The sequence below is a fragment of the Gracilinanus agilis genome, chromosome 3 (genome assembly GCF_016433145.1).
Source record: "Gracilinanus agilis isolate LMUSP501 chromosome 3, AgileGrace, whole genome shotgun sequence".
Lineage (NCBI taxonomy): Eukaryota > Metazoa > Chordata > Mammalia > Didelphimorphia > Didelphidae > Gracilinanus > Gracilinanus agilis.
In genome coordinates, this window is record NC_058132.1 from 26,479,233 (window position 1) to 26,503,083 (window position 23,851).

A 23,851-nucleotide genomic window follows, 5' to 3' on the forward strand; every position below is an offset into this window, starting at 1 on the left:
TTTCTTACTAGGCCCCAGGCTCTGTGCACCATAGCACCACCTAGTTGCCACATATAATGCTGGAAAAGCATTATTAATCCTTTCTTGGGCAACTAAGATTAAGAAATGGTCCTAGTGGGGGCAGCTGGGTAGCTCAGTGGATTGAGGCCTAGAGACAGGAGGTCCTAGGTTCAAATCTAGCCTCACTCTCCAGCTGTGTGTCCCTGGGCAAGTCACTTGACCCCCATTGCCCGCCCTTACCACTCTTCTACCTAAGAGCCAATACACAGAAGTTAAGGGTTTTAAGAAAAAAGAAAAAGAAAAAAAAGAGATGGTCCTAGTGAATAAAGCCAGGCCTGGTAACAAGAGGTCCAGGTTCAAATTTGGCCTCAGATACTTCCTAGCTTGTGTAACCCTGGGCAAGTCAGGGGCTAAACCTCAACTGCCTATCACTTACCACTCTTCTGCCTTGGAGCCAATATTTTAGTATTGATTCTATGACAACAGCTAAGTTTTTTTTTGTTTGTTTTTTTTAAGTCCTGACTTACCTCCCTGGAAGCTATCAGTGAAATTCCAAATCTAGTTCTCCCTCGGATCTGGCCAAACTGGGCTAGAATCCCTTTCCACAGGCCACCCACCAGGCCCCTGGTGTATGGAGGGGATGTCCTGCTGTAAATGGGCTCATGAGGCCACAGTGAATAGACATGGGCCCTAAGTACCTCTAACATCCTAGGAGACAGAACTTCCTACAAGCTGAACCCCTGGTTGCTCATCCTCCTCATCCTTCTCCCTCAACATGGCTGTGCTGTGAACTCAAGCCAGTATTTCACTCCCAGAGAGAAATCCGAGCGCTGAGTAGGTGGTTTCCTTTGTCCTGCTGCCTCTCTTCTCCCTCCCTTGGCAATGCCTTGCACCCAAAGCTACCTGGGATTTTACCATCCCCTCTCAAACAGTGATTTGTCTGCATGTCATTTCTGCCACCAAAGGAGCACGGATCAGAGCTCCAGGGATTCTCCATTTTACAGAAGGATTGAGGCCACAGTCACTCATGGGGGAAATGCAGAGGTGTGACACTGAAAGCCCTCCTTATGCAGATTCCAAATCCAGGCTAGTACTGCAGCCAGCAGGAGAAAAGGATGACCCTTCTGTTAATCCAGGACCTTAGAGCAAAGGATGAGACACATAGCTGGAAGGAAGGCACCCAGGGATCCCAGCAGGGGTCTTAGTCCCAAAGAGGGCAAGGGAGCACATGCTAGTCTCCACACATATCCTTGTTTAGAAAGAAGAAAGGAGGAATGAAGGAAAGGAGGGGGAGGGGAGGGAAAGGGAGAGACAGACAGAGTGAGTGTGTGTGTGTGTGTATATGCTCAAGCGTGCACATAAGTGTATTTTGCCTGAAGGGTGTTTGATGAGCCCCGGACCGACATTTTGCACAAGAAGCCTGGCAGAAGGGCCAAGGAGAGAAGAAAACCTTGGTGCTGAATGGACAGAGCTGTGCCACATGGCTGGGAGTCTCAGGACTCTGCAGCTTAGGCCTCCCTTGCACCCAGACTGGTAAGGGAGGAAGACAAGAACAGGTCTCTGCCAGAACCAACAGTGAGTGGAGCCAGTAGGCCAAGTGTGAGAGAGATGAGGACAACAACATTGTGAAAAAAACCAAGACTTCCAACATTTTATTTTCGCCCCACAGCTCCAGGTGCAATGTCTGTAGGGCAGACTCTGGGTACAATGCTGAGGCGCAGGCATACAAGGCAGGCATACTCACGCTACAGCTGGGAGAGGGGAGCAGGGACTTACCTTCAGGGTACGACAGCCCCAAGCAGAGGAGCAGGGGGAGGGCCGCCCTGGAAGGAAAGAAGGGAGGAAGGATGGGGAGGAGAGGGGAACCAACTGGGACAGGACTACTTTTTGGCAAAAGAAATCTTCATGGCATTGTTCTGGGTAATCTTGAAGCCCTGCAGGGCATCTCGGGCAGCCCCAGCCTGCACCTCATTATCAAACTCCACAAAAGCAATGTCATGACGCCCAGGCACCAGACGCACCTCTTTGAAGCCAGGAAACCTGGGAGAAGAAAATCAAGGGCTATCAGAGCACGAAAGGTCCTTGAGAGAGGTTCAGACCCCCCTTATGACAAGAGGAGAAACCAAGGCCAAAGGGGAAAAGAAATGAAACCCATGTGACAAAGGCTGTAAGTAATAGGAGTCCAAGATTCATACTCAAGTCCTCTGACTCAGTTGGACACCTAAGAGGGAGCCTACTCTCCCAGACTCCTGGAAACAGAAGGGACCCTGGGGGTATATCCAGTCCAACTCCATTTCACCCAAAAGAAACTGAGGCCCTAAGAGGTCATGTGGCCTATCTCAGGCCATCAAAGCTCATAAACAAGCTGAGGCCACAGACTCAATTCCCCTGACTCCTTGATGCAGCCAAGGGAGCACCCTTAAATGATCCCACCTCTGAGACTAAGCCCAAAGCCTCAAGCTTCCTGGGATTAAAGAAGGCATTGAGGTCCAGGGTGAAGGCAGCTCAGAGCAGCAGACAGACTGCCAGCAGGTAAGGAACAAGGCTGCTCCAGAGAGGCGGAATGTGGATCCTGACTAGTCTCAGGCCCCCTCGTCATGCCAATGGCCCTGGATCTCCCTGTCCTGGCATCCCACTCCCCCTACCCCGATACCAAAGACTTACTGATTAAAGAGCATAGACAGCATGAGTTCATTGGTCTCCTCTGGCAAGTTGGTAAGGAACAAGATATGATTGGGTGGGTTTTCAGACAGCTATGAAGGAAGAAAAAGTAGCCATGAGGAGGGATTCCCAGGCTAAATCCTCTCCAAGGCCCACCCCACCCCATATAGCTAAAAGGAATGGAGCTGGGCTCACCGGCTGGGCAGGAGGCATCTGTCCAGGCATCATCTGCTGTGGAGGCATGGCACCAGGTGGGATCTGTCCAGGGGCCAGACCAGGTGGGGGGATCATGCCAGGAGGAGGCATATAAGGTGGCTGCCCTGGAAGATGGTGCATGATTCGAGGAGCCTGCGTCATGGGTGGCATCCCCTTGGAAAGAGAAATGGTCAGTCAGTCACAAAGCTACAACAGGACATCAGAGTGAAAAGGGGGATTATTCATGGGGAGGAGGCAAGACACAAAGAATGAATCATAGCAATGGATAAATAGGGAAACCAAGTCTGAAGCAAGGAGTTTAAAAAAAACAAAACAAAACAGCAAGAGAACATGCAGGCAATCCAAGGAAAAGCTGAGCGGAAGAAGGGACACACACATCCTAAATGTGGGAAGGCAGACAATGGGCCAGGCAGGACACCTGCCCACAAACTGAGCTGTAAGGGAGTCAGGGGACACTCACTGGAACAGGCTGGACAGCAGCCACAACAGGGGCTGCTGCCCCACCGGGAACAGCCTTCTTGACTGCAGGGGTTTCTTGGCCCTTGGGCTTTCTCTTCTCCCGCTTCCGGTCCCGCTCCACATACGTGCCCTTCATCTTGGCAATGATGTCCGAGTCTGACTTGGCATACTGGATTCTCTAAATCACCCAAAAAGACGCATGAGCAATGGGGTCCCTCACTCTCCCCTCCCCAGTGGATGGAACAGTTCTAGGGAGACGGCTCCCTGAGGCAAGGACAAGAAGGCTCAGTGGCATCTCTGTGTGCAGAGGAATCAAACTAGGGAGGATCATGGAGGGGAGGAGGAGAGACCTGCTATGCAGGGGCAGCAGAAGGGGCCTGTGCAGGCCCAGAACTCACCAAAGCCCTTATGTCAAAGTACAGGAGGCAGATTTCAGTACATCAAGCCAGAGCTTAGTGATCCCCAATCTAAGCCCCCAACTATTTTTTTTTTTTTTTTTAAATTTTAAACCCCTCCCTTCTGCCTTTGAGTCAATATAAGGCAGAGAAGCAAGGGCTAGGCAACTGTGATCAAGTGACTTGCCCAGGGTCACACAATTAGAAAGTGTCTGAAGCCAAATTTGAATGCAAGACCTCCCATCTCCACACCTCGATCTCTATTCACCAAGCCACCAAGCTGCTTCTTTGTTAACCTGAGCACTAAAGCTCACAAGAGGCAAGCCTGAGAGAATTAGAACCCAAGATTATTGAACCAATTCACATCTGGCCTTTTCTGACAGAATAAATAGCCCTTTTCTACTCAAAATAAGCAACAACTTTAACAATCCAAGCTAGCCAGTAGTGAAATGAGATTTTCCTTCGGGAAAAAAATCTGTCCCTGGTGGTACCCACAAGAGGTAGTTGCTCAGGTAAGCAAGACTTGTCAGATTCCCCTTACTTGTTTCTGAGGTCCAAGGCCTACACAACATTAAATTCCACTTTACTAAGGCTTACAAAGCACTGTTGACATTTCCTTCTGTTAAAACAAATATTAAGTACCTACTATGTGCCAGATACTTTACCAAGAGGATCTCATTTGGCCCTTACAAACTACTCTGGAATCGTGGTGCTATTATCACTCCCATTTTACAGCAGAGGAAACTGAAGCAGAATGAAATGACCGCCTGCCCAGGGTCACAGAGCTAGGAAGTATTTGAAGCTGGAAGTGAACTTATCAGCCCTTCCTGATTCCAGACCCAGCCCTCTGCACCCACAGTGCCTACTTTGCAAAGTTGTTGGCATATTAGTCTCCCTGACTTGACTTCCAGCTCCTAGAGGCTGATCTTTGCATCCCCAGCACTCAGCATCCTATAAAACAGTGATGGTGAACCTATGGCATGGGTGCCAAAGATGGCACGCAAAATGCTCTCTGTGGGCACAAGCGCCACCCTTCCCCAACCCCCAGAGTTGGTTGCTAGACAGACTCAGGTGGAGCTACTCCCCTGCCCCTCTCCACCACACCCAATGACATTTTTTCCCACATACCCCCACCCCCTCTTCCCAGTAGTCCAATGGGAAGGCATGGGGGGAAGGTGGGCAGCTCACAGACAGCAGAGCTGGAGGGGAGCAGAGCACTTAAGCTGCTCCCCTCCCTCTCTCTACACTAGCTGAGGCCATTCCTCACTTTACCTATCCCTCTGTATAACAGACCAATAAAGGGGCTTCCTCCTTCTCCTTTGTGAAGTAAGGGGGGAAGGGAGCACAGCACACAAGTCTCTAAAAGGTTTTCCATCACTACAATAGAAAATACTTAATACATGTTAGCTGACTGACTGGCCATTGGTCCTATAAGGTAGGTGGTTCAAATATAATTATCCCTCTTTCAAAGACTCACCCAATGGACCAGTACAGCTAAAATCAGAACTAGAACTGAACCCAGATCTTCTTACAAGACTTCTCATGGGCTTCTGAGGGTGTATGTTTAAAAATAGCGCTATGATGGAAAAGAGGCTGGGTCCATAGGCTCTCTGGAACAGTTAACTCCTGGGGAGGAAGATGTCAGTAACCTTTCCCCATAAGGTGCAGGGCCCAAAGAGCCAGCAACAGAACCAATCCCAATGCTGGTCCTTTGTAGCCCTAGCAATTTTTTTTTTTTAAGGCAGTATTTAAATGACCTGCTCATGATGACGGTCAGTGAGTGTACAAATCCAGATTTGAACTCAGATCTTCCTAACTCCAAGCTTCTATCCATTGAACCATCTAATTGCCTCCTCCAGCAACTTTCATACTGGCTGCTAAGGTATGGGGGATTCATGGCCTGGAGGGAGAGCCAACATTGGAAAAGGTCACTAGTGCTAGAGTCACAGGATTGGATTTAAATTCTGCCTCTGATGCTCAGGAGCTATAATCTTGGGGAAGTCATTTGACTTCACTGAGCCTCAGTTTCCTCCTTTGTAAGATGAATGATCTGTAGGAAATGTTTCAAAAAGCTCTTCTAGCACTAGCTCTATGGGCCCATTAAATTTAGGGTTAAAGTTCAAGGCAAGCTCTCACCCAAAATCTTGTGGAAACCTCCTCCCCCAGAGCTCTAAACACCTGCCACACTAAAACAAAAGTCCTTTACACATCTTGTGCAGACATCCGACAGTCTCCTCAATTATGGGGGTCTCTGCTCTCTCCCATGGAGCCCAGTCAGGAGCTGCCCATGAGGACCTCAAGCAGACCCCATGCATAAACAAGAACAGTTAACAAATAAAATTACAATAGAATATAGGTATGTTCATGTGTGGTATTCTAGGCAGATCCCCACCAGCTTTAGGAAAATACAAAGTCTTCCCCATTAGACCATGGACTCCTTGAAGAGAGCCCGACTCCACTTTCTATCTATATCTCCAGCTTCATTCTGCACACAGCAAGAGTTTTAATGCCTTTCCACTCATTCTTAGCTCTCTACAAGCTGACACCAACTTCTATTCAGTCCATTTCCCCCTTATCGCACACGTCTGTACCACCCAGTTAAGATAAACCCATTCTTCCCTTCCCAACCTCTCTTCTCACAGATTAAGACAAGTTTGCCAGGCCTGCAATGCACTCCCCCTCCTTTCCTATCTCCAGCTACTGAAATCTGTTTTGCCTACAAGGCCAGCAAAGGCCCACCTCCCAAATGGAGTGAACTAGCCTTTGTCCCCTCTGGTACAGCCTCCTATCATGCTTGTGTTCTCTCTTCACCCCCATGAGGGAAGAGAATACATCATTTTTCAGACCCTTGACCCACACGCATGGGGTCTCTGGACATTTACCAGTATTTGTTAAACTAAAGCGAAATCGTTAAATTGTTAAATGCTAACCATGGGCTTGTCATAGAAGGGAAACCCTTGCATGGATCTCAGTGCGTTGGTGGCACTGCTGATCTCCTTGAAGATGACAAAAGCTTGGCCTCTCATCTTCAGGCTTCTTGATACCAGGATGTCCAGAATCTGGCCGAATTGGGAGAAGATGGCATAAAGGGACTTCTTCAGTTCTGGGGAAAGAAAGCCCAGAAACAGAACTGTCAGGCAAGAACCTCTTGAGAAGTAAACTAGGAGACTTTCCAGGCCAAGGTTGCCCTAAGCAGCCCACACACAAATTAAAGGGGGGGGAGCAGGAGCAACAACAGGGAGGGAGGGATGAGGAAGGAAAGGGCTTCATTAACTCACCATCCTTCTTTATCTTCTCGTTGAGATTGTTGATGTAAATGGTGTGGTTGGGGCGTGACTCAGGCACTGCCATGGTGGATAACTCTTGAATTTGGCCTGAAAGAACAGCAGATCTGGTTTGGACAAGCTTTAGGCCTTCTTTGGCCAATCCCTCCCATAGAATCCCAGCCTGAAAGATTACCAGCAGCTACAATCTAGTTCCACAGGCAAGATAGCAAGAGGTCCTTCTAGAGACATCTCCACTAAGAGAAACCTCTGCCAGAAGACCTCAGGAGGCAGAGGCTTTCGATCCTTTGGAAGCTGCTGTTTGTAACTCTTATGCCCTGCCACCCACTGATTCTAGTCCTTCCCTCTAGATTCAAGCAAAGTCTGCCTTCTCATCCCTTCCTGGCCCATGTCTGGGGAAGTTCAAGGAGTGATTTTGTTATCAGCTAGGAGAATGGGGCCTCCTGAGGGAAGAAGGCAGAAACCCTTGCCAACCCAATCCTAGACACCCTCTAGCAGGAAGATGGAGGCTCTATGAACTTACAGGAAGCACTAAGTAAACATTTGTTCAAATGAATTGTCTCCCCAACATCTTACAAAGCAGGCTCTCAGCTCAATTCAATAAATGCTTGTTGGAAGGAAAGGTCATAGAAGGATCAGTAGCACTATGAAAGGAACTGCCCCATGAGATGTTTTTACACTGCCCATCAATCCCTCTTCCTAGATATACCCCCACCCCAACCCCCCCTTAATCTCCCTGGATCTAGGGCTCTCTATGTAACACAAGGGCCTCCCAATCACACGAACACCTCTGCTCAGGAATCTTAAATCCCTTGATGCCTCCTGGCTAGAAGTCAAACACCTTCACCTAGCATTCTAGGCCCTCCAAGATGGCTCCAACCCAAGCATCTCCCCATATTCTTTATCCAGCCTATGATTCAAACCAATACCAATTTCAATCAACACTTATTAAGCTTGCCATGTGCTGGGTCCAGCTCAAACAATCCCTGCTCTCGAGGAATCCCTATTAAAGGAATAGGATGGGGAAGAAATATGAAAGGCACAGGTTAAGTAAACGGGGGAGCTGTAAAAGGGAGATTTTAGATATATTTAGACATATATAAAGTGTGGCCGCCAGGAATCAACAATTCAGATTGATTCTGTAATTAAATTAGACCCAAGTCAGGATCGGGGTTTAAGGTAGTTTATTTACAATTAGGAAGGTAAAAGGTGAGGAAATAAAGAGAGGGAGAGGCTAGTCCAGGCCTGCAGAGGCCAAGGAAGTCAGCCTAACTTACCCACGTGACCATTCAGATAGAAGCTGCCTGAGGTCTCATTCGAGATCCTACAGCACCAAGTTCAAGTTCCTTAGCAGGAAGTAACCAACATACTTGAAGAGATAGTGTCTTTCGTCACTTCCTGTGGGTCCACCTCTAATTCAAGTGGACAAATGGCAGCCTCTACACTGATTTGGACTGCCCAAAGAGCAATCCCTTGTTCTTGATTTTGTTACTTATTGTCACCAGTGGGTAACTCATCCCCCTCCCCACTAAGGGAGGTGGGGATGACATCATCTTGGGTAGGTAGAGTTTTGACTATGAATGGGCTAGAGCTAATTCTATTTACACAGAGCAAGGGTGCCTGTTAGGGGCTGAGTAGGTAAAAGAACCAGGCCTAGAGACTGGAGATCTTGGGTTCAAATCTTGGTCTCAGACACATCCCAGCTATGTGACCCTGGACAAGTCACTTAACCCAAATTGCCTAACCCTTATCAGTCATCTGCTTTAGAACCAATGCTCAGTACCAATTCTAACATAGAAGGAAAGTTTTTTTAAAAAGGAAATGAAAGATAATGAGACAAAGAAAAAAACCATGAACTACCATAGTCAAGGCAAGTATTAAGTACAATACAGTATTAAGAGCTGAGCCTTGAAGATTAGTGAAGAGTAGGGGGGAGGGGGAATGCATTGCAGGTATGGGGCAAACGCAAAAAGAAGGAATAACTGCCAGAAAACAGTAAATAGTCCCATTTGGCTGGAATGTAGAAATTGTCACAATCATCCAGGCCAGGAGCCTGAAGCAAAGCTGGTGGTCCTTTGGCTTGGGAGAAGAGGAAGCATGTGGGATATGCCATAGCATTTCAAAGGATAAGACTTGACAATGGACAGAATAGAGGAGATGAAGGTAAGTAAAGAGTCGAGGATGACTCCAAGTGGCTGGCCTTGGATGATGACTAGAAGGATGGTGGCACCCTCTGTAAATATAAGGAAGAAAATGAATTTAGGTAGAAAAGAAAATGAGTTTCATTTTGGATACAATAATTTAGAAAAATGGAGGGAAATCCAAGAAGCAAAGGGGAAGACAAGAGTGGCACTCAGTTGAAATACTGAGGGGCAGCAACTAAAAGGATCAGTAGATTGAGGGCTAAGCCTAGAGACAGGAATGTCCCTTAACTCCCATTGTTTAGTCCTCACCACTTTTCTGCCTTGAAACTGACACAATATAGTAATTATAACACTCATTACTATTCCAGTACAGTATGGAGGCTGGGATAGTTTGGAGCCAGGGTTGGATGATGACAAAGCAGACTTAAGAAATGGTCAGAATACCAAAAGCCAGCAGAAAGTCATGGGGGATGGGGAGCACCAGCTGGGAAAAGGGATTGCTGGACAGAGTAAAAAGCATTACAAAGCAAGGCGCAGCTGGCAGGGGTGGAAGGTAAGTCTAATGAGGGGATCTAGCTGCAGATCAGAGAGACTACTGAAGTCGGTCTGATTTAAAACTATCAGTACCTTTAGAGGTTTCCTCCAATCCCTCTATTTATATCAGTGATTCCCAAAGTGGGTGCTGCAGCGATGGGGGGGGGGGGGGAGGAGAGGATCGGTGATGGCCGCAGGTGCATTTATCTTTCCTATTAATTGCTATTAAAATTTAAAAATAAATTATTTCCAGGGGCGCTAATTAATATTTTTTCTGGAAAGGAGGAGGTAGGCCAAAAAAGTTCGGGAACCGCTGATTTAGATGAAGGGAAAGCTAAAGAGTCTTTATGACTTGCCCCGGGTCATGACTAAACGGAGGCAGAATTTGAATGCAGGTCGTGACTCTCGAGCCCCACACTCTTATCCACTATGTCCACAGACAAGGATCCTTTGAAAGGTCAGTCCGGCCCATTTAACTAGCACTGAATGCAGAATAACACAAAGTCTGTTCCAGACCTTGTCCTCTTAAGGGGGAAGAACAGGCAGCAGAACGCCGGGGAGATCGTCAACAAATTCTCGACTTGCCCAATTCACACTGGAACTAAGGAGTGTCCACGCCTGATTCCTCTAAATCCAAATCCAGGGCTCCGGCCACCGCACCGCGAACACAGACTCCAGGATCCAGAATCAGCAACTCTCCCGGAGACGCCAAGGAGTTCGACGCGAACTACGGAGGCTGACCTCAAGCCGCGCGAGCCTGCCAAGGGGGAGAGGGGGTAAGGAGAAACACTGGTAAGACCAAGGCCAAAGGCTGCCCCCGGCGGATTCGCGTGGCCCCCACGCGCAGCCGGCCACGAGTTCGGAGCCCAGCCGGACGCGCTGCCATTGGTGTACGCTCGCGTAGCCCCGCCCCTCCCCGGGAGGGGGGCTAAACCCCGTTTATTGTGGCAGGTAGGGAACGGAGGAAAACGGAATAAGGAGTGGGATCATTGAGAGGGGCTCCGAGCAATAGAGGCCGGAGGTCCAGCAGGAAGGAGAGTCCCAGGCCGTGTGCGCCGCCCACCCAGGCCTCATGGCGGCCCCCCGCGGGGAACACTTACTAATGGCGAGCGTCCACGCGTCCTGCCAGCGACTCTCTGGTGGGTCTCTCCTCCGCGGCGCCCAGACGTGCTAGGACACGCCCCCCGGCGTTAGGCGAACCAATCCAGATGCGGGAGGTCTAAACGGATGGCCAACCAGAGGTGGCCTCGCCCCCACGTGCAGTCCCTCCACCAATCAGAATACGTCTTAGACTCCCGCCTGATCTTGGAATGGCCGGGAAGAGGGGAGAGCTCACCCTTCCCTGTCCAACCCACAATGTGCTGCGCGTGACCTGTTACGTGAGTCGTGTACCATGTGGCCTCATCGGGGCGGAGATGGACGCTGATCCGAGAGAAAGAGGGCTTTCTGTCACGTGATGCCGCAGCGGCCGCCATCTTGAGAAAGTGATAGTTTTAGGATGTGGGCGGGGAGAGTTGAAACTTCGACCTTGGGAGCCTTTTCTCCTCCACTACCTGCGCTCCTGCCCTTTGGACCGTAGCCGTTCGGCTCGTTTTCCTTCTCAACCTCTGACTTTCGCTGGCACCTTGACTGGGCTTGGCGTGACTTTTGACCTTTGCCTCCTGACCTCAGGGATGCTTCAGAGGAGGCCCCTTTCTGCACTAACGATCCCCTCACTTGAACTCCTTTCTTCAAAAGTCACCCTCCCTGGTCTTATTAGCCCCCAAAACTCCCACTCCAGGACCTTTGCTTGGCTTCCATACTTATTGCTTCCTGTCCCTGAGCCCTTCCACCCCCTTTAAACCTCATTATTTCCCTTATCTGGGCTCCCAGAGACCTTGATCCCAGTCCCTGGCCTCCCTTCCACCCATTTTTTCCGACCCCTTACAGTGCTTTCATTGGGCCCCTGAGCCTCAAGACCCTCCTACTCCTTCAGTCTGTTGGAATCCCCCCCCAACAAAGTCTCTGCTGTCACCCTTGCAGTCTCTACCCAGCTCCTCAAAATGGCTACCCAAGAGTCTCTACCCCCTTCCCCCCCTCCTCTGCCCCTTCCTGCTTTTGCTGCCGCTCCCCCTCACGTCTTTGGGTTGGAGAAGAGCCACCTTCTGAAGGCAGCCCTGGAGAGGTCTGGTCCAGGGCTGGGGGCCCGCCAGGACATCAAAAGGCTTTTAATGCTACAGAAGGACCGGTAGGACCCTGCCCCACCAAGCTGAAGCAGGAGGAGGGGCAGGGTGGCACTTGGGCATCAGCCTCCCATTGGCCTGGCCTGTCCCCTTTACTTGGAATTGGTGACCCTTTGGGCCTTGTCTTTTGTGATCCTGGGGGTGGGGCCTTTCCAGAGTTCTAATGCAAATGGGGGGGGGGGGTTGGAATTCTCTACACTTTAAACCTTCAGTTGCTTACTTAAAAGATAATGTTATTATAGTCTTTAGTAACCATTTAACCTAACTCTTATTTTACAGATGGGAGAGAAACTGAGTCCCACAGAAAGGAAAGGATTTATCTAAACTCACAGCCAGGAAGGGACAAAGCTGTACCTAGGGCACCAGGTCTCCTGGCTCCCAACTGTAGTGCAAAAAGGGTGCATGTATTTGCACTACACAACCCAGATCTTTCTTCCTTTTGTCGTAGATATTCAACATCCATAAGACCTCAGCTTTCCTAAATACATAATGTAGAAGTTGAACCAAGTGATTTCTGACAGCCTATGTTATGTGGGGTAGTCGGAAAAGACAGCCAGACGCGGAATCAGAAAGTGTCTGGTCCACTTCCAAGCCAGATACTTGCTATTGGTGTGATGTTGGGCCAGTCACCTGTGCCTAAACTCTGTAAGGGCAGTTTTGTGGCACAGCTTGGAGTCGAGATGACCTGAAGTCCAATTGGCCTCACTTTTGGCTTTGTGACCCTGGGCAAGCCACTTCACCTTGGTCTACCTTGGTTCCTCATCTGTAAAAGCACCTGCTGTCATGAGGATCTAATAAGATAATAATTGTAAAATTCTAAGGTACTCTGTATATGTAATTATTATAAAACGAGGGCAAGAGTACTTATACACCTGCCTCTTGGAATTTTGAGAAAATGCTCTGTGATCCTAAAAGCTCCTCAAGTTAGGTCTTGGCTCTGAGCATCTAGGCTTGACCATCTATGGCCTGCTTTCTGTATCTCTCTGCCTCTTTTTCTAAAAACATAAAATATGAGAATTGAAAGAACAATTGGGGGCTGCCAAGTCCTATCCTATGTTGAAGGGGAGAGTGAGATGAAGAGAAAGGAAAGAAACTCTCACCACATTCTAAAATAGAAAGCACAGCATCTGGAGATGACCCTGCTGGTCACCTCGTTGTGGGTATCCCTGGCTATTCAGGGGGGCGGGATTCAGCCTTGACAGCTTCTGGTCAATGACTTGCCTTTCTTCAGTTTCAGGAGCGATTTGAAGTGGATTCTGTTCTGTTCTGACGTGCCTTCCCTCATCCAAGAAGGGCCTCAGTAAGTAGCCCTTGCCCCTTGCCCATGCTTTCATTCTCCTGGAGTGGGGCAGGGCAAGGCTAGGAAGAGGCATCATGAAAGACAACTCTTCATATTTAAGAACCGAGAGGGGGGCAGTAGTAGTCAACATAACCAGTGAGATGTTTAGAGGGGAATAACCTGGAGGTGCAGCCTCTACAGTAGGGGTCAGCAACGTATGGCTCTCCAGCCATATCTGGCTCTTTGGAGGGCCAGATAGGGCTCTTTCTGCAGGAGCCATAAAGTCCATTTTTTTTCAGGCACTGTTACAGGAGCGGCACTGTGAGCACTGTAAGGCTCTCACGAAATTACATTTTAAAAAATGTGGCGTTTGTGGCTCTCACGGCCAAAAAGGTTGCCGACCCCTGGTCAATAGGAACGAGAGAGAATGGTCGTGGTTATGTGATGTCAAGGGACTGAGATGAGTACGATAATTCTTTCCCTGATTCCTTCAAGGATCAGTTAAGATTACTTCTCTTTTTATAGTGTTTTAAGAAACATTAAGCCACATCAGTCTTTTAGGCATCCCTAGGAGGAGACCAATAGCCTTAAAATTATCCCTTTTTATAGCCAAGAACCCTAAAAAAGGCCTATAGCCAGGATTCAAATCCAGGTGTCCAGGAGAATATTTACGGGAAAGATGCCCAGTGCTATGAGAGGCAGTGGATACCAAGGAAAGAACCTGGGGTTTTAGAGCCCTGTCACACAGCTCCATCTGTCAGTTCAACTGAATGTTCCAGAAAGGTCCCTTCCAGTTCCAGGATTCTTTGACCTGAGATGGGATCATGTTCCCCTGTCCCTGTGAGGACTGTGGACAAGAGGTGTCCAGCCCCACTTCTCACTGACTCTACTGCCCAGAGTGAGAGTTCAGAGGAAAGAGCAGAGAAGATAAAACATAAGAGTCTGCTTCAGTTCTGTCTGCTTCAGTTCCTAGCTTTCTCTTATGGACCCACTCCTCAGGGAGATCCACTCTGGCTCTCCTCTCTGACCTTATCCCTTTCCCCAAACTCAGCTCTGACATTCAACTCCTTGTCCCCAGACTGACCCAAGCCAAAATCCTTCCCTGTCTGGTTCAGGCACTCACTTACCCAGCCTCAAGTGCCTTTTTCAGTCTCTCTATCCTTCCAGGCCTAGGAGGGCCCTTTCCCCATTTTTCAGAAGGCTTTCGAGCTTTCTACCACAGGAGCTTCTCACACCTGTTTCTAATCACCTCAAGCACCCCAGGATGAGCCCCTGCCTTTAGTCTTTGATTTTCTCCTGCCCTGGAGAATTCTTCTTGCGTCTTTTCAGAAAGATGTCATTCTTACCCCATCCTTTTCCTCCTCTCCTGGACTGGCTTTCCTCTGATTCTCCCCTGCTGCCTGAGGGCCTAGGAACAGGGGTTGGAAAGGTACTTAAGGACTTGGGTAACATTGGTTTGCCCTTTGTCTCCTCCCAGGTGTGGGCTGGTGGCCCTGTGGATGGCAGGCTCTCTGCTGGCTCTCCCCCAGGATGTCCCCTTGGAGAGGATTGTGGCTGTGGCTCTAGAGAAAGGGTACACAGCTCAAGGAGAGATGTTCTCAGGTCAGTGAAAGCAGAGGAGGTGGCCAGGGGTGGAGCCTGGATTCAGCCCACCCTCCCTCCAGGCAGTCGGGGATCAGTGCTGGACTACTCTCCTTTCTGTACCCCTACAGCTGAGAGCTCAGTTTCTGTCCATGACTGACATCCTACCCCTCTTTGCTGCAGCAGCCAACATGGCCCGGCTGGCTGAAGAAGTCTTTGGATGCCAAGTGGAGCTGTTATCTGGGGGCCTAGGGGAGCCCAATCAGGGCCGTGTCCTCCAGCACCTCATCTCTGGCTGCCCACTGCTGGTCCCGTATCCTTCAGGTGCCAGGGCAGCTGCATACTGACATGCCCGCTGGGGTGGTGTGGACCAAAAGGGACCCTAGCCTCCTTCCTTCCAAAGCCTTGACCTTGACTGTCCTGCCCAGCTACGATGAGGATTACAACCATGAGCCCTGTAAGAAGAAGGGGCACAAAGCCCATTGGGCTGTTGGTACAGGTAACTCCAACCAGGTTGGGGGCAAGAAGGTTATCCTCAGGCCTCAGCACCCAGCTCTGCTGCCTTAGCAAAGGCAGAATAGGGGCAGTCAGGCAGCAAATACCTTCCCCAAGTCTTGGCTGTGATGCCTCAGGCCTAGGGCCGGATACCAAAGTAGAGGGGACCCTGGTCTAGGGTGGGTTTCTTTCCCCTTGCCAAACTTCGGGTTCATTGTCTTTGGAAGGAATGGGTTTGTAGATGATGGTTTCTCCCCTTCTTCCTCCCACCTAGGTCTAGATTTCAGATTGCCTGAGAAAAGGCCAAAGAAATAGTAACCAGCATTTAGTAATATGTATGTAGCACCTACTGTATGCCAGGCACTCTGCTAAATACTTCACAGTGATCTCATTTGATTCTCACAACCACCTTGGGAGGAAGGGCGTATTACTGTCCCCGTTTTACTGATGAGGAAACTGAGGCAGAGAGAAAGTGACGAGTTACCCGGTGCTAGTTATTAAGGCTACATTTGAACTTAAATCTTCCTGACTGTAGGACTCAAGCTCTCTCCAGGGCCCTACCAGCCACCAAGGATAAAAGCAAGATCATTTCTTTTCCTCTCCCTTTCTCCTCACAGGCCTCCTGCTTGGGGTTCCTAGTCCCACACTGAGCTCAAGTTATGAGGAGGACTCGGAGTTGAAGGGCCTGTTCTACCCAGCATCTGACAAGCCCCCTCTCTTGCCTGAAGACCTCCCTGAGGCCATCTACCTCCTCTCTAAGCAGGGCAAGAGCTGGCATTACCAGCTCTGGGATTATGAACAACTTCGTGAGAGTAATCTGCAGTTGACTGATTTAGCCCCAGTCAGGACCACAGATGGCAAGGTCTATGTGGTACCTGCTGGTGGGGTGAGTGAGGGCCTCTGTGGCCACATCCTGCTGCTCCGGCCCTAGGATTCGGGCCACCCCTGGGAGTCAGGGGACCTGGGCTAGAATCCTGCTCAACCAAGGACTCTTTGTGATGCTAAGCTCCTCCCTCCTTGCACTGGTCTTCAACCTTTGATGTAGAGCAGAGAACGTTAGACCTGAAGATTGGAGGCTTGGACCCTTGACCACCTTCAGCCAGGGACAACACCATGGAGCTATGCTTGTCTCTGGGACTTAGTTTCTCCCTTTTTGGAGGGATGTGGTGAGGATCAAAGGCAAAAATGGAATAAGGTTTCAGAGACAGCCGCCACCCCAAACTGTAATCAGCCTCCTTCTGCCAATTCTGGATTCCTGGAGACACCCCTGGAGGAGGGAACTCAGCATAACTTGAGATGTGTGGAAAACCATGTCACTTTATTTAAGGGAATGGAAAGGCCCCTGCCTCATTCCAGCATCAGCCCACCCCTCTCTATAAATAAATAGAAAGAGCATATACCCCTTGTCCTCTCTCCATCTCCCCTGGGCCAGGGAGGGGAGCTTCATTAAGGCTAGAACTCTGGGGAGGCAGCTGGTATGTAGTGAAAAGATAGCAGTGGGGGTTGAGCCCCCAGCTCTGCCCCTTCCCATTTCTCCATTGAAAGGAAAATGGGAGTTGGACTGGATCAGTCCCTAAGGCCCTGTCAAGCTCCTGGGTAATCCAGGCCCCTCCCCAACTCTTCCTTGGGGATCTGGAAGATAAATAAGGGACCAAGATTTTGTCCCCTGTCCCTCTCTCCCCTTTAGGGTCCGTGGACTGAGGAGTCTTTGGTTCTTGTGCTCAGAAGTGGGGCAAGGTTGGTATTGACACTGCTGGTGTGCCCCCACCCTGGCTGAAGGCTGAGCTGAAGGATTAGGAACCTGTATTATAGGCCGTAGTGGTCACATCCTCTTCTTCTGTGAAGGGGGTCTCGGGGCTCCCTTGTCCATCCCACCCCCAGCCGCTTTCCCTCCAATTCCAATCTAGGAAGGCCAGGCCTTTGGTAGGATGAACAAGACAAAGGGTTAACCCTGGTTTTGGACAGCCCTGAAGGCTGGCAGGCAGAGCCAGGAAGGAGGTTGGATAGCACCTCAACCACCATCACCGCCAGGGGTTCAGGGTGTGAGGAAGAGTCTAGAAATCTCTGTTTTGACATTGTCACCGAGGTTCTTTGCTCCCTGGCCCCCAACTGGTGTTACTATTGGGGTGAAAGACCCTTAGGAGGGAGGCCTCTGCCCACAGGTTGCCCCACAGCACAGCAAGCAGCCCATCTTGGGGCCCTGGCATCTCACACATACACAGACACAGGATTCTCAGCAGAGCTGAACATGCATGTGCCCATCACACCCTGGCATCCTTTGCCCCTTTTGGTTCCACAGCTTGGGTCCCCCTATTGAGAGCGGAAGGGGTCACCAGAGATGGGCTGACCCTTGTTCAAGCACCATCCCCTCCTTCCTTTCTTCCTTTGGGTTCTGCCCGCCTCCTCTCTAATAGCTTAAATACCTTCAAATAAATAAATCCCAAGGTGGGAGCAGCCCCCAATTCGGTCCTGCCCCCTGTGAGTCTCTGGCTCAGCTCAGGGCCAAGCTGTCCAGAAGCTGGATGATGTTGTCCAGACCCCACAGGTACCCATCCTCACGGTTGCCTTCTTCCCAGGGCAGCCGGTGGCTGAGGGTCTGGGGCGCAGGCAGGGGAACTGTCTTGCCAAAGTCGATCATCCAGACCTTCGCCAGGCCCGTCTGGTCATGGACAAAGAGAAGTGAGCTGCCCACCACCTGGAGAGGGAGGAGGTTACAAGGAGGCCATGTTAGGGAGGGGGCTAGGAGCAGAAGCTGGAAGGGACTCGAGAGATAGAGGCCAGAACGCAGCCCCCTCCCATCCTAAAGGCCCAGATGCCTACCCAGGGACCTGCTGAAGGGCACTCAACTGGTCAGTAAGGCATTAGAAAGATGAATGCTGTAAGTAGGGGCTGCCAGAGCAATCTACTCAAGAAAGGGTGGTGAGGGGAGAGGGGAAAAAGTTAGGGAGCAGAGAGCTAAGACAGTGCAACAAAATAGGGAAACAGAGGCACAGAGAACCAGTCAAAGAGCTGTTGCGCTCCAAACTCTGTAAGTGCCTCATTGGTGCCCTCTTAGCAATGAGGATACAGCACAGAAATGGCATGCACACATAGAGCAGGCTAGAAGCCCAGCCTCTCTGTCCACTACTATGTGGCCCTGCTCTAGGATTCAGTTTCCAAGAGTGTCCGATACTCACCTCATGAGTGCGGAAGAAGGGGGAGGTTTCTAGGGTTCCTCGAAGCTCTTCTAAACGTTCCACATACTTCCTCTGTGGAGAGGGGGAAGACTGGAGGTGGAGGCATGCCTTGATCTTTCCCTGTCTGGCTCCCCCAAGCCCAGGAAGTCACTAAAGCAGCCCAGACTCACTCCTGCTTCTCAAAGAAGAAGCCCTGGATTCTGAGTTCATCCACTCGGGACCAGAGCGATAGACAACTGGAAGGGGCTTCAGAGATCAACCAGTCCAACCGTTTTACAGATAAGGAAACTGAGGCCCATAAATGTGCAAAGACTTGACTAAATTCAGTGATTAGGGCTAAAATTCGACCCAAGGTCCTCAGATCCCTGGAGCATGAAGTGGATGGGAAGAAGGATAACCAAACAACTCACCAGAAGGCTGCGGTCCCCATCCACAAAGTCCTCCAGGGCTCGGGTGACCTGCTCTGTCCCCTGTGTCTTCTTGAAATTAGTGTTACAGGTCCCATCGGCCTTCTGAGGGAGCAGAGGACGCAAGGCCAGTTCCAGAACCATTCCCCACCTTGCCCCAACCACATCAGACGGCTTTAGGAGATATCTGTGCAAACAAGCCTACCTCAACCCCCAACACACCCCTCAGCCTTCCTCAGTTCCACCCAGGCTCTTACACTGGGAGCCAGGAATGCCAGCCATCACGGGAATGTCTGGGAGCTTGGGTAGGGCTTGGGGGTTTGTATTACCATTTTGATAACTGAATTTCAATTCTAATTGGCTTCCTTTGTAACCTCAGGTACAGAATACTCTGCATTTACAAACAACCTTGGGAGGGGCCAAGACCCAAAAAAAGATCAAGGACCCTTCTAGTTGGAGAAAAGGAACCTTCCCTCCTTCCAGGCAACCCAACCTGATGGCCTCAGCAATTCACATGTAATTACCCTGATTTCTGTAACATTTTAAAGTTTGCAAAATAAAGCATTAATCCCCATTTTACAGATGAAGAAACTAAGACTCAGATCATGTGGATGGCTGTCAGATCTTAATCGAATGGCAACTCGGGCCTCATCCCAGTTGTTCCCTTGCCTTGGCTTTCCCTCCCAAGCCTTCCCTAGTTCCTTCACTCCAGGGGAGCTCTCCCCCAAAGGCTTTCTCACCTTGATGCCCTCAATCCGGAAGCCCAGAGTGGCAGTCGAGCTCACCGTCTCTCGCCACTGCATGTAGCGGGGCTTGGTGACAGCACCCTGGGCGTGCTCCTCTGGGGTTGGGGCACTGGGGTCCACAGCCACCATTTTTTCATACATGTCCCTACGAGGCCGGGGACGCTCTCGGGCCTTTGCTAGCTCTTCCTCGAGGTATGTCCTTGGGGGAAGATGCCAGGGGGGGAAGCTTCAGGGATGTCTCCCCTCCCCACCACAAAGTTTTCAGGCCCACATCAGGCTAGGAGCCCCAAAGCTCCTGGTGCTCCTCACATCCCAGAGAGTCAATGCCTCCTCCCTCAGACATCCCTAGCACTCTCCATCCCTCCCATACTCTCCTCTGTACCTTCTCATTGCCCAGTACCCACTTCCCCTCCTGAGATGCTTCAGTCCTAAGGAGCCCACCTACTGCCCATCTTGCAGTCCATGATGGAGGGTGCACTAAAGTCAGCCAGCAGGTCCTCCATCTGGTTGAAGGCCTCTCCATCCTGCTCCACTACCCCATAATAGGTAGGCACAAAAGGTCGGAGAGCATCTCCCATCAGCTGTTCCAGGCTTCGCTGTTCACACTCACAGAATCTCTTCAGGATCCGCCCATCCTCCCCAGCCTGGAAGTTCCCTAGAAGCAAAGCAGCAACTTTCTGAGTGGGTCAGAACTAGGGCAGAGAAAGAGCCCACCTTCCTCCTCACAAACCACCCAGAGCTTGGAGACCCTGGCAGCCCCACTCTACAGCCCACTCACTTCTATTCCCTGCCTCAGTTTCCCTTGCAGAGAAGGGCCTGGGCCCTCTCCCTAGGGTGCAGAAGGGCCAGTAGCCAGTGGGCTCCATCCCTCCCTCCCTCACTGGATCCTGGATCCTACCCTTGTGTCCAGAAAGCTGAACCCAGGGATAGTGTTTTCTGAAGGAGACAACAAAGGGGGAACAGTGCACAGCCGTCTTCAGCTTCCTCCAGGGCATGTTCTGGTCAAGAGAGAGCAGAAGTTTTAGTTTAAATGGAGGGGGAAAGTAAGATGAGGTGCTGGCAAGAGAGTGCCAGCCGCTGGAAGGAGGCAACCCTGCAGACCCTCCCACTGGCAAAGCCGCTGGAGGGAAAGACACCATCCCGAGAGACCACATCTTTCTCAAGGCAGATTAACCCCTCTCAATAAGGACCAGGGGTCAGAGACAAAGAGAGGGAAGGAGAAAGAGATGGGACCGATGGAAAGACAAACCAGGGAGACAACCACAGAGGCAGAGACGGGGAGATAGAGGGAGACCAAAGAAGACAGATAGAAGCAGAAAAGGGAGAGGAAGACAACAAAAGGAGAGAGAGAGAAGACAACAAAAGGTTGTGAATGAATGGTAAAAAGAAAAACATGTTCCTGGGATGGCCCTCCTGTTGTGAGGCCTGATGGGCACAAGGGGCTGGGAAACAAATGGGTGATGTCCCGGACAAAATAAAATTAGGGAAGCCAGGCCAGGGAGGCAGAACCCTGGGATTTTCCTCACTGACTCAGTACATAGCCCTGGAAGATTGCCCTCTCTCCAGGAGCCCCAGGATACCCACCTATCAAATGAAGGGAAAGGAGGCTACAAGGTCCTTTCCAACCCTGAATATCTCTAAGTAATTAAGAGAGATGAAGGAGACAGACAGAGAGGCTAAGAGGCAGAGAGTAACACAGCTCTAGGATTCCACATGCTGATCTCCTCAACACATATACATGTTTTGACGTGTCCCTTCCATGTGTCTATTTACATTCTCCTGGCCCTCTATATACCTTCATGCCTATGCATGAATTTGGATGGATTTCCTGCGCACTTCCTGCCCTAATGGAATGGGGGTGGGAAGCAGGGAGGGCTCTGGGATGAACCTTATTCCCAACATTCCCTCTTCCAAGAAGCCCTCCAAGACTGGAGAGGACATGGGTGTGAGATTCTGGGCAGCCCTAGCAGTCATTATTCTCTCAGAGCCCCATATCTTGCCCCAAGCCCCAGGTGTCTGTCCAAAGAATTCCTGCTCCATCACTCACACCTGGCCCCTAGTCCCTCCAAACCAGCCCGGTGAGGGCAGGTAGGACCTGACTCACCAGGAGCCCCACCCTATGTTTTTGAGGGCTGTGGAATGGGGAAAGGAGTAAGAACAGGTTGAATGAAGACCCTCCATGAGAAGAAAGACCCAAGCTGGTAGGGATGAGGAGACAGATGAGGGTCAATAGAAATGAGGAAGATGAGGGAAGACAGTTAAGAATATTCTGGGGAAGGGTGTGTGGAAACCCAGGGACAGGGGTGGTGGATGGGGGCTCCATTCACCCTCGGGCCTTCCTCTGGGTCACTGCTGCCTCCACCCCCGATGACCACATCATCCTCAGACTCATCGAAGGAAGAAGCAGACGACAGGCCGCCACTGCCTCCAGGGCCTCTGGCTGGGGATCCCACAGGATGGATGGAAGGGCCTTCCTGCTCTCTGCACAATAGTCCAGCCCCAGGCTCAGAGGTAATGATCACCCGTGGCACCGGACCCTGTAGGCCCCTGGAGAGCAGGGAGTGGCATCTCTCCTCAAGCAGAAGGAATTCCAAAGCCTCTCCTGGACCTCCTATGGCCAGGTGCCCTGGAGAGAAGTTGCTGTCCAAAGCAGCCAGGTGTCCATCTTGGACTAGCTTGGGTTCAGGGCCGCTTCTGGCCAACTGTCCACAGATACCAAATGTCTCTGGCCTTACAACAGAGCCATCTCTACTGGGCCCCACCTCAGGGCCTTCTCTGTCCTGCTGTGTCACAGTGCCAATATCTCCATCCGTTGGCCCCCAGAAGCCAACTGGCTCTGTTCCCACCAGGAGACCATCTCTGTTTGGAGGCCCCTGAGTGATCTTGCTGTCCAGCTGCCCCAGCAGCCCCTCACCTCCTAGCTGTACCTCAGGGCCATATCTATGAGGCTGTGCCCAAGTACTGGGTCTCCCTGGCCTCACCAAAGAGTTATCGCCGTCTGGCTGTAATTGGGTGCTCTCTCTATCCAACTGTCCCATGGAGACATCTCTACCCAGCTGTCCCCCAAAGCCAGCTCTCTCTGGCTCTGTGGGGAGTCCATCTCCACTGGCCTGATTGCAAGGGACATCACCAGTGTGTTCCCCCAGAAGTTCCTTATTTTCTGGCCAAGGTACAGAGCCTTGTCTGCCTGGACAGCTTGGCTGTCCCCAAAGGTTGTCTTTCTCAGGCCTCACTGGGAGGCAGTCTCTAGCTGGCAGCCCCCGGAAGATGCCACAGTCCAGCCTCCCCAGAGGACTTCTCTCACTGTCCAGCTGCCCACAGCAGTCACGTGTCTCTGATTGTGCCTCCGATCTGTCTCTCTTAGGCCACCCAAGAGTGATCTTGTCCAGACTTCTCAAGAGATCCTTACCAATTGGCTGGGATGCAAGGCCCTCTCCATCCAGCTGTTCCCAAAGATTGTCCCTCTCTGGATCATCTCTGCCCAGCCAAACTTGGAGGGTATCTCTGTTCAGTGTCCAAAAGCCATCTCTCTCTGGACTAGCCTGGGAAATGATTCTATCTGGCTTTTCCCAGAAGCTGTCTCTCTCTGGCCAGTCCAGGGCGATGTCTCTGTTTGACTGTTCTGCAGGTCCTTGTGCTTCTGAGTAGTGTCTGTCCAGCTGTCCCCAGAGACCAGCTTTCTCTTGGCTTACCTGAGGGATACTTTCATCCATCTGTCCCCAGCAGCTTGTTCTCTCAGTCTGAGGATTTGGGGGGTCTTTTTCTGGTTGGCCTACAGTCAGATGGTGATCTCCAGTCAATTTTGTCTGACAGTCATTTGTCCCTGAATGTTCCCCAAAGCCAGCATTCTCTGGTCTTAATGGGAGGACACCTCTGCTATGTCTCACCTGTGGGCCATCTTTGTCCCAGGGATCCCAGGGACCAGATCTGTCCATCTGTCCCTGAGGGCTGTTTCTGTCTAGCCTAGCCTTGGGGCTCTCTCCATCTTTCCATCTCCAGGACCCAGCTCTGCTAGGTATCACCTGGTGGCTGTCTTTGTTTGGCTGATCTGGAGAGCCATCTTCCTCTGGCCTTGTTCTGGGACTGTCTCTGTAGGGTTCTCCCTGGGGGCTTTCTCTGTCCAACCCAGTCTCAAGGTTGTCTCTGTCCTGTAATTCCCAGGACCCAGTTCTATTCAGCTGTCCCTGGAGGCCTTCTTTGTCCTGCGGTTCCCTGAGAAGAGCCCTCTTTGACCATTCTTGAGATCCTTCTC

The 23,851-nt window shown here is 50.8% G+C and overlaps 3 protein-coding genes across 5 annotated transcripts; 1 reads left to right on the plus strand and 2 right to left on the minus strand.

Moving 5' to 3' along the window:
- Positions 1–1,623: 1,623 nt before the first annotated feature.
- SNRPA (small nuclear ribonucleoprotein polypeptide A) lies at positions 1,624–10,849 on the minus strand. 2 transcript variants are annotated; one of them, XM_044671141.1, is made up of 8 exons: positions 10,794–10,849; positions 10,210–10,450; positions 7,010–7,105; positions 6,662–6,834; positions 3,338–3,514; positions 2,857–3,030; positions 2,665–2,753; positions 1,624–2,040 (listed from the first exon to the last, which is right to left on the minus strand). In XM_044671141.1, the coding sequence occupies exons 3-8, from the start codon at positions 7,080–7,082 to the stop codon at positions 1,881–1,883; spliced, it is 846 nt and encodes a 281-aa protein (XP_044527076.1). In that variant the 5' UTR covers positions 7,083–7,105; positions 10,210–10,450; positions 10,794–10,849; the 3' UTR covers positions 1,624–1,880. The 2 variants fall into 2 exon arrangements, with proteins under 2 accessions (XP_044527076.1, XP_044527077.1); XM_044671142.1 differs by lacking the exons at positions 10,210–10,450; positions 10,794–10,849 and having other exon boundaries at positions 7,010–7,184.
- A 327-nt stretch (positions 10,850–11,176) lies between these two features.
- On the plus strand, positions 11,177–16,667 carry C3H19orf54 (chromosome 3 C19orf54 homolog). 2 transcript variants are annotated; one of them, XM_044667357.1, is made up of 6 exons: positions 11,177–11,920; positions 13,147–13,215; positions 14,672–14,796; positions 14,959–15,088; positions 15,204–15,274; positions 15,888–16,667. In XM_044667357.1, the coding sequence occupies exons 1-6, from the start codon at positions 11,736–11,738 to the stop codon at positions 16,199–16,201; spliced, it is 894 nt and encodes a 297-aa protein (XP_044523292.1). In that variant the 5' UTR covers positions 11,177–11,735; the 3' UTR covers positions 16,202–16,667. The 2 variants fall into 2 exon arrangements, with proteins under 2 accessions (XP_044523292.1, XP_044523294.1); XM_044667359.1 differs by having other exon boundaries at positions 14,962–15,088.
- ITPKC (inositol-trisphosphate 3-kinase C) lies at positions 16,570–23,497 on the minus strand. Its single transcript, XM_044668592.1, has 8 exons — positions 23,487–23,497; positions 21,927–22,080; positions 20,498–20,597; positions 20,041–20,254; positions 19,594–19,798; positions 18,857–18,958; positions 18,447–18,518; positions 16,570–17,965 (listed from the first exon to the last, which is right to left on the minus strand). Exons 1-8 carry the CDS (start codon positions 23,495–23,497, stop codon positions 17,762–17,764), a joined length of 1,062 nt encoding a protein of 353 aa, XP_044524527.1. The 3' UTR covers positions 16,570–17,761.
- Between the last annotated feature and the right edge of the window lie 354 nt (positions 23,498–23,851).